Source organism: Semicossyphus pulcher, unplaced genomic scaffold, assembly GCF_022749685.1.
Source record: "Semicossyphus pulcher isolate SPU_LCO1_2020_fin unplaced genomic scaffold, fSemPul1.0.p SCAF_9, whole genome shotgun sequence".
NCBI classification, from domain to species: Eukaryota; Metazoa; Chordata; class Actinopteri; order Labriformes; family Labridae; genus Semicossyphus; species Semicossyphus pulcher.
In genome coordinates, this window is record NW_027211770.1 from 20,735,069 (window position 1) to 20,754,690 (window position 19,622).

Below are 19,622 nucleotides of genomic sequence, written 5' to 3' on the forward strand. Positions count from 1 at the left end.
GGCATTTTGGAAAAGAGGAAAAGACCACCAGTTCCAAATTGGTGGCACTGACCCCGTCCCAAATTGAAAAGCACACACATAAATGCGCTGCTGCCCCAGAGAACCGGCATCAGCAGGCCAGGACAGACAGCCGCCAGTGGAGAAAAGGGCCGGGGCAGGGCAGGGCAAGGCAGGGTACAGCGGTTGGTGGTGATGGTTGTAGCTGCCAGTGAGACTGCGAGGCTCAGCCGGCTGGTCCCTCTAACAGTGGACAGCCTCAGCCCGGTGGATTGACCTCACAGGGGTTCTTTTATACCCCTGCGTGTGCTCGTGTGCATTCGTGTGTAGGTGCATGCATGTGTGCACCAAAAAAAGTCTGTGTTTATGTGTGCATTTCACGTTCGGATGACGTAACCAGGAGAAAACAGATCTGCCCCTTGAGGAGCACCAAGGCTTTTCTCTTGGCCTTTTAGTCATCTCACTGAGGCCCCGCTGTCCGTTTCATCCACCTCACGTCCTCAGCCACAGTCTGTCGTCTGTCTGCTTCTGACTGATTTCCCTCCCGGCACCTCTGACCTTCTCGTGACTTGTCTAAAACCTCACGTGGATTCCTACTCCCCCGGTCTGTCTTTTTGTCTGTCTGTGACCTAACAGAGATTCCCCTGATCCCTTGTTTCCTTCCAAAGCCCGAAGCCATGCACAATATTCCACTCTCACTTTGTTTCAGACTGGAGCTGACTCTCCGGTGACTGTGTGCAGCCAGGTCTTTAAATATTTTCAGTCTGAGACCTGAAATTGCTCCCTTTGCCATGTGAGACCAGGATAAAGAAAACAAATTGAGGTCTCCACTGTCATAAGAAACCAGATCCAGCAATATTTAGTAATGATGACTACTTTATACTTAAACCCTCACAGTTTCCTCTCCGGTTTCCTGATAAAACGCAACCTCCAGTAGCCTTACAGTCATTGTGTCCTGCCCTTTCCCCTGACGTATGACTTGAAAACCCTCCTTTTACTGCTGGGCTTTAGGATGACGCAGGGCCCAGGTAAAGTGTTCCCAGATAACAAACAGAATCTGAGGCCATGCCAGGTTGTAGCTGTTAGCGTTAAGTGTGAGAGCCATGGGCCTTCTCTGGTTCCTGAAAATGACTCCTGTGTGTAACAACAGTGAACACAATCACTGTGGTCCACTGGGCCTCACACCAGCAGCATTGCATTACTGCGCTCGCCTCCCTACTGTTCTCCTTTTCTTTTCATCCCTCTCTCCTCTCTCCTCTGACTCAGCTGTTTTGTAGGAAACTCCGTCTCTTTGAAGAAGGGAGGAATCTTTCATTACTCGACAACAGGGGGAGAGCAGGAGATGATAGGGAGAGAATAACTGCCCCATTGTCTTCACGCACACCCTCTCCATCCACCAATGATAATTGTGTTCGGCTAATTACAGAGAGCTGCTACAACAGGTGTGGGACTCTGCACCTGGGCAAAGGAGTCTACTTAGTGCGTACATGTGTGAGTGTGTGAGACAGAGAAAGACGATTGTGTATGACTGCGCAATCCTGGGTGAAAGTGTGTATGACACTTTGTCTGTGCCATTGATTGAGATCAGAGAAAACAGTGTGTGTGTCACGCGCTTACTAAACCTTACACGTTACTTAATAGTACTCAGACATTGGTCACCGTATTGTATCACAGACTACTGTGATATCATACAATCAGCATGGACCTATACCAGTCTGAACCCCATCTGTGTTTAATTATAAACCTACAGACTACATCTGTTTGGCATTACTGGAAAGTTGAAATTAGCACACAAACACAGTCTCACTCTCACTCATACACCACAATGAATTTCAAATGAGAGTGATTACAATCACCTAATTGATAAATGTGACCACAGGGAGCCTCTCCTCATGATTCATAATCTATAAGTGGTCTTTGTCAATGGCATGTTTTTTTGATGTCAGCACTGTAAGAAATTGGGGAGACAGAACCGGAGGGAGAAGTGATGATGTAAGCAGAGGGTCTCTCACGGGACTGATGTTTTCTGGGATTTTTACCGTAAAGGAGTTCTTCCAAGAAGCTGACCGTAACAAAGGAAGCCATTTGGCCCGTCGCCAAGGGAGGAGCATGATAAGTTGAGTTTGTAGAGACGTCATAGAGCTTCACTCTCAAAACAAAGAAAGTGGTGAACTGTTTTCTGAAGACGTCTGGCTCACTAGACGGTGGAACTGACTGGATATTACAAATTTGTGTCAGTGCAAGTTCAAGTTACTCACTCCTGTTGATGATATCACCTGTCTGCTGTCTGTTCATGACAGCCACTTGCAAATTTATGCTTAATGAGCTGGATTGTTTTTTTATAGGGGATCGAACCACATAGGTTAAGTGGGAAACCCTACACTCAGACCACTTGAGTGCGTCACATCAACCAAAGTGAAATTAAATTCTCCCCTTTATGACGGCTTACCTTAGTGAAGGTGACCTTTGTGTGTGGTGGTCACAGTCTCATTTGCCTGCCTGAGTCACGGCCCTTTGTAAAACGCCACCGTTAATACAGGAAATGAGAATGTGTCCTTTGGAGCAGATTCTGCAGTAAGTTGTATGATCGCCTCCTTAGTCAAGCAATTCTACCTGCACACTCATCATTTAACGTCAGAGGGGAATGAGTCCTGCATCGCCACCTTGTGGAATATTCCTTTGGTGATGAAGTCGAGGTGAGTGCCAAACCCAAGGGGCCCTGCTGTGGGAAACAAGCTTGTCAAAGATCAAACAGACACTGTAGGTCTTTCAGGCTAGAATTTAGGGTTTTATTAAAAACAAGTAGTTTAAAAACATAATGAAAGCCAACTAAAACAGGCATGTATAGCATAACACTGTTGCCCAACAGACCTGGGGCCCTACTCCCTGCTTTAAAAGACATACCAAGGCCAATACATATCTCTTAATTGAAAATATCTAAATGAATAAATGAATTTATATGGAAATGTCATTAAAGAACAACAACCAGGCAACAAAATGCCAAAAACATGTCCTGTTTGCATATTTGTAGTCTGCATTTTGTTTCTGGTGTTATCTCGCAAGAGGGACAAATATGGGCTTCCTCAAAGCCGAGTCCTCTGATTGGCTGGGAGCTCATCCTGGTCGAGTCCCCATAAGAAGGTGCGGAGGCGTGTCACTTCCTTTTGGAGCTCAGGGCTGGGGATTGGCTGGGAGAGGTCAAGGCGTGGAGTCTCATTTGGCAGGATTAGAGGAGGATGGTCCAGGAAGCTCTCAAAGATGTCTGAAAGATCCAACAAAGAAAAGAGACATTTCGTTTAGATATTTTTGCTCTTTTACCGTCTCAATTTCAGAGCTGAATTCTCACCCATGTTTATTGATTAATGTATTACCTCCACACAGCTCCGTGCCTGGCGGAGGGGCCCAGGATGCTGGTGGTGCTCTGGTTGGACCCAGCTTGTAATGGGTGAGCATGTGGTGCAACTGGGCAGAGCTTAGCAAGACATGGTCCTCCTGTAGACTGGTCCAGGAGGACTTAAAGACAAGAGGTTAAGAAGATAGAATTATTAATATTACCAGGCTAGGTCTGAGAAGGCACACTGCACATGTAGCTGTGTTACCTGGATCAGTCGAGTCTTGGGAATACACAGGAAGTTGACAGTGATTGACAGTTTCTTCATGAACTCAGAGGCTATGTCGCCTAATCCCGCCCCCTGTAGCCAGTCCAGAACCAGGTCCAAGTTTGTGCGGATCTGGACTGCTCTGGCCCACGAAAACAGCCCATCTAAAAAAAACAGGAAGTGGACATGCGAGAGAACAAAAAGAGCAACTTTAAGTTGATTTCATTTTCATTCATTTTAAAAGAAGACATTTTAAAATGTTGCTTTTACAAATACAAAGCTGTTAAAACAAGCAATACAACACCGCTGTTTGGTTCAATACATTCAGGGGTTTGCTGCTCTTAGCTAGCTAACAGTTAGCTAATGTGAGAAACTAGATATTGCTAGTTCCTCACGTTAGCTTACGCATAATATACATTAAACATATAATATACATTGCTATATAAAATGCATTCCTGTTCAGTAAAACCAACACAGGTTTATGTTAGCGTGTTCCCTCTCACCTCTCTCCAGCAGAGTATTAAGCAGGGAGGTGTTGGTGAAGAAGAAGAGGTAGCCAAAGGTTTGGGAGGTGAGCGGCGGGGACAAACACGCCTCCCGGGAGAGCATCAGGGAACAGCGGTAAACTTCTATCAGCCCGGCAACTTTGGGTGGTAAGGCAGAGACGTCATCAACCTCTCCTTCATCTCCTGTTTTCTCTTCTCCCTCTGCGGCCCGAGCTCCTTCCTTCTCCTTCTCCTCGATGGAGAAGGGGTTGGTGTCCAGGAGAGCTGGAAGGAGTGAGTACAGGGTCTAAGCGGACAGAGAGTTAGTTTATTTGATGGATCATGAGTATAGAGTAGAGGAGAGATGTCAATGACAGTCAATCAGTCAACTACTTTAGTTAACATTTGTGGACATTTGGTACGCACATTCATGTCCATCTCTTAGTTAGTGCTCCATGACTTTTTCTAGCACTATCATCAAATATCTGAAATACCCACAAAACTACTTACTTTCAATGAGCGTCAGCTGTACACTGAAATAACACTGTCATTATGAGCATGTAAGTCTGTATTGTGGCTGTACTAATTCTAAGCTCCTTCTTAGTTTGTAATTTCTTCACACTGTGACAGAAAGAAGTACATTGGATTCAGACGGCATACTAAATGCAGCCGATTTCTAAATGTGCTGTTGATGCACACTTGTCTCCAAGGATGCAAAGCTCAAAGGAAATTCAGGAGCTGCTTACAGCTGGAAAAAATTAGAATAAGTAGTTGGTGGTTGTGAGACAGCTTCAGAAACCTCTTGGAAAACAAAAAACAAATGTATTAAGCTTTTAGAAAGTAATTGTTCTCTCTTTATGTGAATTTTAATTCGCGGTGGCTTTCCAAAGATGCAGTTTGATTGGCATGTGGCGCCACTTATATAAAATGCTAAAATTGTACAGTTAATGCTAAACTATGGCATTTAGTATGTAGCACATAGTGTCTGTAGTGTTTGCGACACAGCTTTTGTCTTGTTTTTGTACTGTACCTTGGTGAGGTGATACACACACTGTTGGAAGGTGTGCATGATGACATCATCCAGCTGTGCCAGAGCTTCTGAACAGGTGTCCATGTCAGCTGTTAACAGTGGGTCACCCGGGGCTTCAAAGAAACAACCATATGGATGGATTAAAAAATGTGTCTGCTTTAATCTCTACGTCCAAATTTTCCAAAGTTCTGTGGTATTTCATTCAATCACTGTAATTGAATCTAGAAATCACCCTCACCTTCAAACTCCCACTCCTTTTCCATGACCTCAACTTTGACCTGGAAGAAGTTTAGAAGCTCTGTAGCATTGGACATCCAGAATATCAGCGGTCGAAGGTCAGATGACAGTTTCTGGACATTTGGCGTGCTTATTTCGCCTTCCTGCTCTGTGGAGCTGGAGACATTTATGTAATGCCAAAGTTATTTGAGCTGTAAAAGTTTTGTGAACATTCTCCTGTCACTGTTGTGTTTGTGCTTAACGGGGGAAATAGACCATACTGTGAGTAAAAATAGACCGGAGTGATTGTTACTCAACGATATTTGATCCTTTTTCCAACATCGCTGTTACAATGCTTCCATCATACTACAAAAATTTACCAAAGACATAACAGCAGCGGCACAAATGTATCATGAATCACACAGCAGGCGATCTCTAAACAGAGGAAACATGACGTAGAACAAAAAATGTTCTTACTTTTGCGTGGGATGCTTATCCCCAAATTCCTTAATGTTATCCTGTAAAGAGAGTTGGAGACAGAAGAGAGGAGAGACATGTCGGCTTAGTGTGGGGGTGGATGAGGGGGAGCAGAGTCTCGCCCTGCAGCCAGGACAATTACAGCACATTTTCCAGCAGGAGGGCGGTGACATCAGCTCATCCTCGCTCCTGTCCACTACGTAGCAGGCCACAATGAAGGGCATATGTCTGTCTGATGGTTTTTCTGTTTCACTGACTGTGGCAGTCTCATGTGTTTCTGCCAAACTTTGGATGGGGTCATGGCCCTTTGTCATGCAATACTGTCCCTATAAAAAGTTAATGATTCAGTTGTTTCCTTGCTCCACAGTTTAACCTACTTCAACTACACCTCTGACGAATGTCATTGCTGTACATAACATGACATAAGAACACATTTTATATGTTGAGCTGTTGTTTTTAAGCCTGGCTAATGACGTGTCTCTAGGGATGGTGATGTCAGTTGGTCCCCTACATTTGTCCAGACTTCATTATTTCAACCACTGGATGGGTGGACATGCATTGTTCTCAGAGGCTGTACCTTTGACATGATCCTGATTTTTCCACCAGCCAAACCCGCAGTTTAGCATTTGTGGTCTTATGTTAAATGTCTTGACAACTTACAGATGGATATCTGGATTGTTCCGACATTTTTTTCTTGATTGATTAAATTGAAATAACTTTGGTGAACCTGTTTTCTTTCATCTAGCACTGTCACCAAAATATGTACCGTACCTGTCCAATACTTTGGTTTAAGACCAATACCTACAAAACTATTGGCATTTCAATCAGCCTCAACTGTAATTTGTGTTTAGTGTGATAAAATGCTAGCATGCTAACACACATTAAACTAGGTTTGTTAGCATTATTGTATTGCCCATGCTGGTTGTGGTAGTTAGTAGTTAGTGACCAAGAACCAAAGCTAACTGACATTTCTATTAATTACTGAAAGTTAGCATGCTAACACATGAAACTAGGCTGGTGAACATGGCAAGTATTACATCTACATATTAGCATTATTATTGTGAGCAAGTTAGAATTTCAGTCGAAGGTCATTAATTGGTTCATTTTATGTCTTGATTACAGACTAACAGTCAGAAGATGACAGTACATGATGCAGCATAGCTCTATAATAGGTGCTGTAGTTGCAGTTTATAGTTGGGGCAAGAACTCCTAGGCCAACAGGGCACCCAATTCATAATCTTTAATTTAATGTCAAACTATTTTTAATACTTACCCAGACAATTTCTTTAATGAGATTGGCTGACTTGAGTAATATCTGAGGTGTGAGAGCAGGGTCCAGGTGTTTTGAGGCATGATCAATCATGATTGACAGGAGATACGCAGGAGCTAAAGGTCCGCCCCCAGAGTCAGGCGAGGAGTTTTTGGAGATGATCTCCTAAGAGAAAAGTGAAAGATAAACACAATGTAAGGCAATCTTTCTATGATTATGGATAAGTGCTTATGGCGTCTTTGTCTTCCTGTCTCACCTGTAACAGGGAATCTGTGTGTCGGGGATGGAACTTCAGAACCGCCTCCGTGGATCCCAAGTACTGCCTCAGTGCTTCCTGCCTGTCCACCAACCCTGAAGGGCAGCATGTGGTGGAGACGTCGGCCTGCCATGGCAGGGTCAATGCCAGGGGTGGAGCTGGAGTCACACGGGGGTCACGGTACAGAAAAAGGAAGTGGTTCCCTAAACCAATCACATCCCCGGGCTTTAGGACTGTCTCCCTGTACAGAGCCACTCCGTTGTGTGTGACTTCACCTCCTCTGAAGGGCCGCATCAGAGCTACAAGAAAATACAATAAAATCAAGGTAACACAGCAGGTGCACCATGGTTCTAAGTATGATATGAGTTAGTGACTGCTTTAGTACCTTGTCCGATGGGCGTGTCGGGAACAGCTGAGTCTCTTCTGACCAGTAAGTGTCTGGCCAAGAGGTCAGGCGCAGAGAGAAACGTGTCCACCTTCAAAGGCCTCTTCCCCTTCCTCTCCCTCTCTCTGTCCTTCTCTCTCTCCCTCATCGTGGGCTTTCTTCCAAACACATGCGTATGTCCCGCCATGATGTACAAAACAAAATCCTGAGCAAAACACACAGAGGAGGGCAGAAGAAAGTCATGGAGGTCTGTTATCTTACGAGTGGTTTGTATCTATTTTCCATCTTCGAGATGTTAAGTTGAACACAGGGCGGCTGATAAGGAATGAAGTGTGTCACAGTTTGCGACAAAGGAGACCTGTGTGAGGTCATTGTGTGAGATGAAGTGATGTACACAGAGGGGTTTGGTGCTATCGTTGGGTAAATTGTTGCAGCATTGTGCTGCTCTGGGGCTGTTTTGTGCTGGATGCTGAATGGGAGAGGCTTGTGGAGGGATGGAAACCCTGATGGTATGTTGCGATTACAGACATGCAGGTATGATGTCATGTGCACACACCCAGCACAAATCCTCCACAACGTGCCTGTTAGTTCGCATATGTGTATGCACCTTCTATGCTGTGTAAATATCCACGTGTGTGTCTGTTTGTGCCTGTGTTTATAAAAGTTTTTATGTGATGTACGTGTGTTTTTTGTTGTGATATCATCTGCCAGCATGTCTTGCCTTGCTCTGATCGTAGCCCTGCAGCAACAAGAAGTACGGTCGGTCCGTGGGTGGAAGAATTAAACTTTGTGACATCACTTCCAGGTCACAGCTGGAGTAATCTCGCTCGTCCTCCGCCGGCTGATTCGTCCATCCGACCTTTGCTTCAGCTTTTGAAGCTCTAATCTGAAAAAGTGGGACAAGACGTGACGGTGAGAGCACAAAACGCACAATTATTCCGTTTTCCCTCACCTCATCCTCGTCTTTACCTCTCCTGGCTGCGGGTTGATCATGCTCATGATGTTCTTCCTGTCCTGCACCCCTGTGATGTTGTTAGGCCGGTTGCCAGAGCCACGAGGGTCTTTGGTGACGTTGTTGCCTTGGCGTCGCCGCAGACTCAGGTTCATGTCACTGATGCTCCTCCTGAGCTCTGTGTTCCTCCCACGATGGCCGCGCTCACTCTCCTCTGGACCGCCCCCTGATGATATCCTGCTCCGCCGCCAGCGCACACCTGTTGCCCATACGGTCATGTTGTCGGTCAGTTTTACCCTGTATCGCGTGTAAAATGATGACATACCTAAGAGTAAACGTACCTTGATAGTTCTCTCCCTCCCTCTCTCGCTCCTTCTCCCTCTCCATCTCTTCTCTCTCATAGTCTTCCTTTCTTTGGATCTCAAAGCGACGCTCGAATCCGTCCTTAGGTCGCCACATGTCCACTAACAACAGGGGACATTCCCATGGGGCAACACTTCTCCGGCACTCTGTCTCCCATTTGATAGCTCCATCTGGCTGCGGGATGGGCTTTCCAATGACATCACACAACAGGAAGTCTTCAGGGCTGTGTTTCTGGAGAACTAGAAGGTAATGGAGGAAGGGGGGATGGGGTGGGGATAATTATTTTTCCATAAAACTGCCGTTTTTGTTTATATTAGGTCATTCTTAATTCGGTTAACAACGTCTGAGGAAACAATCCCTGTAATAGGTCACAGCAGAGGTACACATGAGAGAAAATCTCATACCTGCGTCATCTGTCTCCTCTCTTTCCCTCTCAGTGTACCGAGTGATGACCTGGGAGATGAGCTGCCTGGCTGTAGAGTGAATGTTGGCCAGCAGGGAGCGATAGTTGGCCCCACTTGAGAGGGCATCCCCATAGATCTTGATCAGGCCGGGGGCAGAGGAAGAGGCAGGGGGGAGGTAGTGATGGGAGGAGGGAGCAGCCGAATGAGCCCAAACCTCTCTCTCCCTCTCCCCCACCGCCCGGTCCCGATCGCTGTTGGAGCGCCCTCGCAGGAAGAGATGGGAAAGGCGCTTAGTGCGGGACTGGGGCCCTGCAGGCCGCGGCCTGAGGAAGGCCGGGGAAGGGGATGGGGACGGGGCAGGGGAAGCCAGCGAGGGGGTGGAGGTAGAAAGGGAAGAGGAAGGAGCAGAGGGGGCCTCGTGGAGGGAGGCTGCGTCAGAGCTGGTGGTCGACCTGGGAACAACAGAGGAGGGGAAGACAGATGGAGGAGAGAGGAAGGAGAAAGGAAGGGACCAGTCAGCTGTGAATTATGACTGACTACACACGGACAAACAACAAGACAAAAATAAAACAGGGAGAGGTTACGGGGTTGAAAGGATTCTAATAACAGTGGAAGGAAGATAAGATGCAATCAGAACATAAACTGCCTCTTAAACGAATCAGGCCCTGAATCCTGCTCGAAACAAAAACTGACAGTTGCATAAACTGAGGACAAGTATACAGGACAGAAGAAAAACAGGAGATAACAAAGTGAGTTTAAGACAATTTCAGACTGACTTGACTGAGATAGCGCTGGGCCAGCGACTCCCAAGCTTTGCAAAGTGTTTCCTGGGCGAGTTGATCCACAGACCCACTGGGAAATGAAGCTTTCTGAAGCGGGGACTGCCAGACTCCTCCATCTGACCGAGCGAAAGAAGAAGGTGCAGATATTCAGAACAAATGCAGCTTTTCGATTCAATAATCTGAGATCTATGCAAGTATGTCAGTATACTGTTATTGCCATCTTTCCCTTAATCTCCTAAATCTACCTCCACACTGAAGCAAGGCATGTGTGTCAGCAATGCCAGGATTAAAACAATATAACAATAGCATGATGTCACCGTCAAAAAAGTATCAACAGGATATCTACAGCAGGTTGTCAACATGTTGAAAACAAACAGGGAGATACAAACCAAAAAAACACCCCCTTCAGCCCCTTATAATCAAAGCGTGAATTTCCCATTCTCAAACAGGAAGCATCTTTTGTAGGACTCAGGTCCAGCTGTCGCACTGGCGGGGAAATACCCACTCCAAAGGTCACTGCCTGTCTATTTCTCAGTGTTACTCAAAATTAAGGATCACACATGCCTTTTACCAATCTTGTAATATCTCGATGAGTTTTTCCACACGTTAGTCTAGACAACTAAGACGGCGTTTTTAATGAGCATCTTGTCCTTTACGTTTTAGTGGAAATATGTTAGAAATCATAAAACTTAAATATGATAACAAATATTTTTAGGAATTAGAATTTGAAAACACTTACCCGCAGTTACTTCTGATCCTTCTGTAGTGTGTTATAATGATTCTTCGCCACCAAAATGCAAATACGCAGCTCAAAGTAACCTTATAACCTTGTACGTTTCTTTTTCCCCACGATGAAATTCCATTTTTTTAAAAGGCCTAAACTTGTCACACATCTACTTACACATCTTTAATTCTACTAAACATCCTTTAGTTCTGTCTTCTCTTAACTAAAATAACTTTTTTACCCTAACTAGACGAGATCTGCTCCCGCTCTCGCTCTGGCTCTCGGCCTCTCTGCGTCTATAGATAGAGAAACAGGCCCATTGTTCTAAGTGACAGAATTTCCTTCCTTTGCAGTGGACAACACCTATATCCTGACTGAGTGAGAGAGAGAGGCAGAGATTGGTAGAAAGTGAGAGAGGGGTGAATTTACACACATATATGAGACTGTAAAACATGCTGTGAATATTATATCTATAGTGTAGATGACAAAGCAATCTGTCTTTTTTGTGTCTCGATTTAACAGAAATATGTTTCCACTCTTTTTTTTCTTTAGAGTTTAATCAGATCAAAGAGGGTGTCAAAGAAACACTACGTATTCTCAAGCTATTTAAGCGAAGCCCCGCTATGTGATTTTATGAGAAGAACAGATATTAATGGAATTCATCACAAAGCCCACAGACAGAGGCCAGTTTGAAGTTTTGCTGGAAAGAGGATGAAGGAAACACACGCAGTGAGACAGGAAGCTAGAGGGAGCAACAGTGACACCTGTGATCTTTGACCTCTTCTGCGACAGGAAGATGGTTTTGAAAAGAGAAAGGAGGCTGTCATTGTGTCCTGGTTCAGGGGTTTAATCCTCAAAAATCTGCATTGCAAGACTGAATATATCATAAAAGGTCAACAATCCTTGTACTATTTCAAAGGCTCCTCCAGTGTTACAAAGGGTTTGTATTCACTGAGGGTGAAGAGAACAGATATCTTGGATTTTAACAGTGAAAACAAGTATACTAAATGAAACACAAGCTATTTGAAGATTATTTATACAACAGATCTGACTGTAATTTTGGAATGAGTTATACTGAGTTAAGACTTAAAAAAAAAAAAGTGATTGAATTAAAAAAAAAAAAAAAAAGAATTTAACTGTTACATCACATTAGTTGTATTTTCATTTTCAACTTGTCCCAGTCATAACATTGAACTCAGTTGAAAATCAGATAACTTTAGATGCCACTTCAGTATATCCCCAAACCTTTGATTTATTCATGAGTTTTGACATTTTAGGATTTTATATTTTATTGACTTGAAACACCAAAGCCAAGCCATATATTAAAACTTACAGGGAAAGGATGCTCATTCAAATCTCATTTAATAAGATATATATGTTCCGCCTCGGCAAAAACAATTATTATAATCTGACATAATTAGAATAGAAAGACAGGCTTTAAAAAGTTCTTAGTTGTTGCTCAATTTATATCAATAAAATTAATTTTAGAACTGGATAACTCTATTTAGACGTAGGATGCCTTCATGATAACAGAGATCCCAGAATCCTTTGCGCCGCGACTAGGAAGGACATCTTTCCTGAGAGGACTGAGGACACACCGAGAAACGTCCCAAGGTTAGCTGCCCGTTACTCCTAAATGTCTTCTTATTTCAAACGTTAAGTTTTACCTTTTTTGTGTTTTCTTGTGTTTTCATCCACCAAACTTCTTTGAACAACAAACGTTATCGATCGTGTCCTCTAACAATCACTTCAAGATATGTTAACATGTTAGCAGCGAGCTAGCGCCTAGCAATAGCTTCGTGACTGGAAACATTGCTAAGCTATGCAATTTATGCTACCTTTTATTGTGTATGTGGTGGTATCACGGTTTTAAGAGACTTATCAGAGTAAGACAGCGAGCTTGTGTGGATTTATGCTAAGCCCCGACAAACAATCGGTATTGTGTAGCGATAAACGCGTAAACAAAGCTCACCTTAATTTAACTTTGATCATAATGCTATTTTTAGCTTAGCTAGCTAGCATGGAGTACACTTGAGGTGACACCAGCTGTGTTATCGTAAGTTGTCAACGTGTATTAGCTGTAAATTAATCCACCCTTTGTCTTGTTTCAGTATCATTTAGACGTTTAATCGAAGGTCAGAAAGATGGCAGAGAATATTGAAGAGAAAATCAAGGGCTACAGGACTGCTCCCTTTGACGCCCGATTCCCCAACACCAACCAGACCCGCAACTGTTTTCAGAACTATCTGGGTGAGGACGTGGATCTATACATCATTACTTGTTCTTGCAACTTCATATATACACATTTTTTATTTATTATTCATTTAATGGTACTACAGGTGAAAACTGAGAGGCCTGAATTCATCATTATGGACATACCGTTGACTTTATACTTATATTCTTATGTTTCTGCAACATTCAAAATGTTAGTTTGAGAAACAGCATGAGATAGGTTTCACTCAGTTAAACACAGCGCTCTAATAGTAGATATACCAATCAAATTTACTCTTAATCAGCAAGTTTGTGGTTGTCAGGTTAAGAAACGTTGTATACACTTACAGCCTTAAATGTAAATACAGCAAACACGTTTACATGGTGGACCATAAGATAGCTGACATAAAAAACAGTCAATGTCCTATTATTATGAATAGTTTCATGTAACAAAAAAAAATTGTGTAGGACTTAATAACACCAATGACATGTAAAGGTCATATTTTACAAACGCTTGTGTAAATGTCACACTATACACACACAGCTGGAATGAGTAATATGGTTAATACATCTAGCAAGCTTACAAATTAAATATTTGACCTAGTGATGATTACTTTCTGCCTTACATAGAAGCTGGAACATGCTGCTGATAAAATGTACAAAGTAGAAAACAAGATAAGGACTGGTTGTACACTTTTGCTGCCAAGACTGGACGTTATCATTGCTGATACTGACTGTCCTCAGATCTCTATGGCTTCCTTTTGTTGTGTTTTAACTTTAAACATTCAGTCACACGAGTAACCTTGAACCCTTTTGTTATTTTTGCTCCAGACTTCCACAGGTGCAACAAGGCCCTGTCAGCCAAAGACCAGGATGTGGCTCCCTGTGATTGGTACCAGAGGGTTTACAAGAGCCTCTGTCCCATGAGCTGGGTGAGTTTAAGGGCAACAGTTCTGAAAGTTGCCTCAGTCTGTTTAGGTGTCTTATTTGGGAAAGGACCATACTTTTTTTCAAGGAACACAACTTAATATTGTAAGTGCTATACAGCAGAAGTTAGATGATTTAGCTCAGACAGGCTCTTTGTTTTCCTGTTTCGTGTTCTTTCTTCTCTGGTGTTTATTTAGTTGCTTTATTTTCTGCTATTGGCTGTTGATGGATTATCTCAAGTAGTCCCTTATAATTTGAAATGCGTTAAGACATTAAGCAGGTGTGAGAAACGACTAGTTCACCTCTCTTTTTTGCCTTTTTACATCCTATTCCATCATATATTTATATTTATGATGAAATAGTAGGACTGCTGTGGCATATCTTGTATTTAAACCACATGAAACATAGTAATCAATCCGTGTTTGTGAGCTGAGATTTTTGCTATCTACATCAACATGAAGTCATCTGGGACAGCCGTGTTTAACTGCTGTTTTAATCCATATTTTTAAGGTCATGAATGAATGATACAAACATAAGTTTGCTCATAGACAAGGCTAATGTTCTCTGAAATATCTCCAACAGGTTTCCAAATGGGACGAGCAGATAGAGGCTGGGAGTTTTCCAGGAAAGGTCTGAAATTTCCCTCCGTCAGTAATCGGGACAGTCCACTGCAGCACATTCTGTTACGTGCACCTTTACCTCTGTTGTGTGCCTAAGGACATCTTCAAACACTTCACATCATCATCATTGATGTTACTGGTATTAACTTAAATTTTAACCACGCACAACTTTTAACCTTCATGTGAAGGTCTGAAGTTTGTTTCCAGTCTCAATTGTAAACTACTTTTGGCGTTGTTAAATCAATAAATACAGTGTGGTTTAATTATAAGGGTGTTCGTTGTACAGTTTCTTCACTTAGTTATACAGGGGAATGCATTTTTACTACCAGACATGGCAACCTTTTTTTTTTGTTTTAAACTGATAATGCAATTTCAGTTTGTCTGCATCTGAAGTTAATAGGTTAATAACGCCTTCTACTCTGTGACAACTATTCATATCTACAATGAAGGCAGGGCAAGGGATTGTGGGAGAAATCATTCCGCCGGAGAAAGTCCTGAAATGTCCAAATGTTTAACAGTATAATACATTTTCTTTTATATGCCTTGCTACTCTTCAAGTAATCAGGATTATCTTGAAGTTAAACTCGTCTGTACTTCATTTTGATTCCAGTCGCTCTTGCAGAAACTTGCCGTCTCTGGATTACCGTACATTACATGGCCCTCAGCTATCTTGATTATTATAATTACAGCAGAGATGTAGACAGTGTTATTTGGTCCTCTGAAACTTCCCTCAGGTCTGTCTACTGTGAAAACACAGTTTTTCCAGCGGGTGGCAGTGTTCATTTAAAAAAGGTCTTTTTGGTGTAATGATCACATTTTACCACAAAGTGGCACTGTTGCACTATCTCAGTAAGTAATCAATAAGTGAGTAGTTCTTTGTGGACCAGCATCAGAAATATTCTCATTGATTCAAACCTAGGTGTGTTTACAGAGTTATACTGCACCATTTGACAAATTTGAGCAGTTTAACTGAACTGATTTGAATAATGAAGTTATCAACATAATTCATTTGACACTCTGCTTTTACTGGATTGAATTACATAAACATGAGATTCATCTTAAGGAATTTAAACTATAAATACTTAAAAGTCATACTGTGGATAAAACCTACAGCACACAAATCACCTTTGATTATACATCTGTCCTAAAAAATCCAGAGTATCAATGACTTCTTAAATAAATTTGAATTGGTCTTGAATTGCTAAAAGTTCACCAAGACTTTGTTTTATTTCTGTGTCATAAACCTCTCTAGATTCATGTGATTCATACAGGATACATACACAGTATCAGACACACATAAAGGTTAACTTTTAATGCTTGTTTTAGGTCAGCATTTATTTCAAAATGCAGTGGCATACGACTTTTACCATGAGGGTCAAACATGTAACAGTTAAAGTCGTTTGAAGTTGCATTGTGTTAGTTTGTATCACAAGTCTGTCCTCGGAGCACAGCTATCTTACTTTGAATATCATCCACTCCACCACATCCTCCACTGCCAACGACTGCAGCTATGCTTTAATTTGTCCTGACATGTAACAAAAAGGTGTGTTCCCGTCGTCTGTTGATTTATAGAGCAAATAAAATCCTCTTCAGGCTTTGCTTGTTACTTATACACCATCAAAGCTGTGGTGTTGAAATCTCCTAAAGAGGAAATATGGAATGTAAAGTTAAATATCGCATGAAACAATATTTATGAGATTGTGACTGCCGGAAAAATGTGTTCGTCATGGAGGGAGTGTTTTATTTTTTTTGATCAGGGTCAGGGTGTCAACATGAGTCAATGACAAACTATAAACACAAGGTGGCATTGTTTCACCAAGTTTCAATGGGTTAAGCCTGCTGAAGCTGTCCTCACAACACTCCTGCCCTCTCTAAATGCTCTTCATCCTCCAGCAGATCTTTGATATGAATGACCTCATTGCCTTGTTGAGCCTGAAACACATGATTATAATGGTCAAACCCACACAAGAGTCAAATTTGACCAAATATAACTTAAAACCTACACTAAAGTCGGCATTTGGATTATTTGTATTTGATGCTTTTAAAACCTGAATTGACTGAATTGAAAATCGTGCTCATTTTAATACAACACATCCCCATGGAAACAGGTCCGGTGAAGTGCAGAAACAGTCACAATATGTTGTAACTTTTACTTTTAACAGGACATTTCAGCGTAAAACACTGAATTTAATTTGGGGTTCATTGCTTGTCTTTATGAATACTTTTTGTTGTTGCCTATTCAAACAGTTGTAAACCAAATCATGTTATAAATTGGCCAAAGTAAAACAGTTTCTTTTCAAAGTAAAAGCTTTATGCGGTGAGCACTACTATGGTCACAATAAGCAAACATAAAAAGGGAACAGGCTCCAAATGTTGACTTTATCCTACAGGATGCTCCCAGCCAGCAGCAAACGTCAGCTGAATTAACATATATATGGAGTCATTTCTACATGTATTATTCATTTGTGTTTTACAGTTAAACAGTCCACTGTACACACATACACACACATATACACACGTGGTTTTGACTCAAGCAGGATGTGGTTTGTCATGTGTGTACGTGACAGAGGTGGATAAAGAGTGACTACATCAACTCTCCTCCCCCATCTTTCATTCCGTCTCTCTTTTTCTTTCTCTCGTTGTATCTGTGTTGCAGATGTCTCATAATTTGATTTGGCCGCCCAGTCCAGGTCACCGGAGGGGATGTTGTGGGATGGTTTCCTTGGCAATTGCTGACAGGATCCAGATGGGATGCTGGAGCAGAGACGTGTACCGTAGTTTCTGAAGAATGATGTTGTAAGCACTGAACCTGAACATCGGCACGTCCTCTTTCTCTGTTAGTTCCTCTTTTACGATTTTCTTAAGTATTTCGTTTTTCATGTCATGTCTGAATGAAACTGTCATCCGCTGACGATTATTACATGCAGAAGGGGAAGCAGACGCCCACTTTGAAGAGAAGTTTTTGATGTAGAGTAAGTGTTACAACGGATATGTTGCATCAGAGCGACTCTTCCTGTCTTATAGGATGAATGGCTACATTCTGATGCAATAAGTAGAGATGAGTTACTAAAAGTTCATAGGGGTGACACAAAAATAACCAACCTTTCATGAGGTCAGATGCTGTTTTAAAACTCACGTTAGTCTAATGATCATATGAATAAGATAAGAGAAGGATAAGAGAATGAATAAGCAGTTATCTTGTTTTAAAATCAAAAGCCACCTGTGTCCACTCATTCAGATAAATGTCCATGTCCATTTGTGACTGTTATCTACAGGCTGCAGTGTATATGATCACACCAGAAAATCAGCTCAAAGTGCTGGACTCGACCATCAGCCGTGACTGACAGAGCTGACCAGGTTAGGTTTTGACTTTAATCATCAAAGACCAAAACTTAGAATAACTCCATCATTTATTCCTGCAGTTCTAGGAGGATCTATTTTACCTTCCGCTCAGGACACAGAGGTCATGTCCTTTGCAGGTTTTAGTAAGCAGGAGGATAATCCCAGTGTTTGTGCTCTTTATATTTCAACTGTTTACTCTTAAGACAACCAATACAAATATGGATTTAGCTTTCCCCACTAGAGGATGTTTATTTTTCTTTGTTTCCTCCTGCCATTATGTAGAGGCCGTTAACTACTTTAGATCTTCAGGTTGGGGAAAATTGCCGAATTCAATTGATATAAAAAAAGTAATTTAATGAATTTAACAATAAAAAAAACTTTAAATCCAATTAAATCCTTCCTAAATGATGCTGACATATTTTATGTTGTTTGCTTTGGGCTGGGTATTTTAGGATCTCACGACAATGCTAAATTGTCACCTAAATCTAAGGTCAAAATAGGTCATGTGACTTCAATGACACCTGTCAATCAAAATCTAATAAAAAAAGTCAAAAATTGCAACAACAACCCAAGCTGCTCAGCAAGTGGATTTAAAAATGTCCCTGGGCCTCCCGTTTTCTGGAAACCCGGTCAAATTCCAGGCCGGGATTTATGTGGGCTGTGAAGATTAGACATAGTTGATGAAGAATTAGGAGGGCTCCCCGTTTGTTTGCCACCCACTGAGCCGGTCTCATGATTTCTGCATGACCAGGCTTTGTATCTGAAGTGCGTGCACATTCCCTTTTGTTCTCGCGCCCCCGGTGGCCGTCCGCCGGGCCAGCAGCAGCACAGAGACCCCTTTCACCGGCACCGTTTGTTCTTCAGCGCTGCTCGGTACTGTACACGCGCGTTGGCACGTCCCTCCTTCCTTCAGCTGAGCGGAAATGCTGCTGCGCCGCTGCCATAGACATTACGACACCAGGCGAGTAATCCTGAAGTGACTCGGCCGGATGGGAAGTTTTGCATGCGTCTTTTTACGCACAGGGGAGCTTCCAGAACATGAGTAAGAGAGACGTGAAGACTGTGAAACGTGCCGGTGAAGTTGTGCCACTAACTATAACTACACACACATAGAAGGGAGGACCATTTATCAGTCAGTCAGGTGAAGACTGGTTTGCTGGATACACAAGGGCTGGCACACATAACGGTAAACAAACTTTTATCTTAATTAGCCTCTGACTTCTACTGTTTGTCACTGCCTAACGAAGTCATTCACAAGCTTATTTAATGTTAACTGTATTTTTTTTGTCACATTGTTAGACTTAAAGAAGAGACATGCGCGTAATATAACATTTATATTCAAATCCAGTTGTTCACTTTCATCACCTGCGGCTCCATGTCTCACTGTGGGTTATTAACGCCCCTTCAGCTCATTCAGCTGCTATTTTCTTCTTTGTATTGATAAAAATAAGCACAGCGACAGTAATGCAACTTGAAAAGAGGGAGTTACATCACTCTTCTCTTTTGAATTCATAATTAGAGCGAGCAGGAGAGGAGGGTGAATAAGGAAGCAGAGGGAGGGGTTTGCTGTCATTTGGGCACT

At 42.4% G+C, this 19,622-nt stretch overlaps 2 protein-coding genes across 2 annotated transcripts; one reads left to right on the forward strand and one right to left on the reverse strand.

The window, feature by feature from the left end:
* Positions 1–2,776: 2,776 nt before the first annotated feature.
* Positions 2,777–11,217, reverse strand: rasip1 (Ras interacting protein 1). The gene is made up of 16 exons (XM_069656075.1): positions 10,956–11,217; positions 10,211–10,332; positions 9,435–9,886; positions 9,009–9,269; positions 8,685–8,926; positions 8,437–8,601; positions 7,716–7,920; positions 7,331–7,629; positions 7,078–7,239; positions 5,805–5,845; positions 5,350–5,504; positions 5,112–5,224; positions 4,100–4,388; positions 3,597–3,760; positions 3,369–3,510; positions 2,777–3,259 (listed from the first exon to the last, which is right to left on the reverse strand). Exons 2-16 carry the CDS (start codon positions 10,330–10,332, stop codon positions 3,081–3,083), a joined length of 2,991 nt encoding a protein of 996 aa, XP_069512176.1. The 5' UTR covers positions 10,956–11,217; the 3' UTR covers positions 2,777–3,080.
* A 1,253-nt stretch (positions 11,218–12,470) lies between these two features.
* cox6b2 (cytochrome c oxidase subunit 6B2) lies at positions 12,471–14,967 on the forward strand. The gene is made up of 4 exons (XM_069656076.1): positions 12,471–12,554; positions 13,052–13,190; positions 13,983–14,083; positions 14,661–14,967. Exons 2-4 carry the CDS (start codon positions 13,085–13,087, stop codon positions 14,712–14,714), a joined length of 261 nt encoding a protein of 86 aa, XP_069512177.1. The 5' UTR covers positions 12,471–12,554; positions 13,052–13,084; the 3' UTR covers positions 14,715–14,967.
* Positions 14,968–19,622: the final 4,655 nt, after the last annotated feature.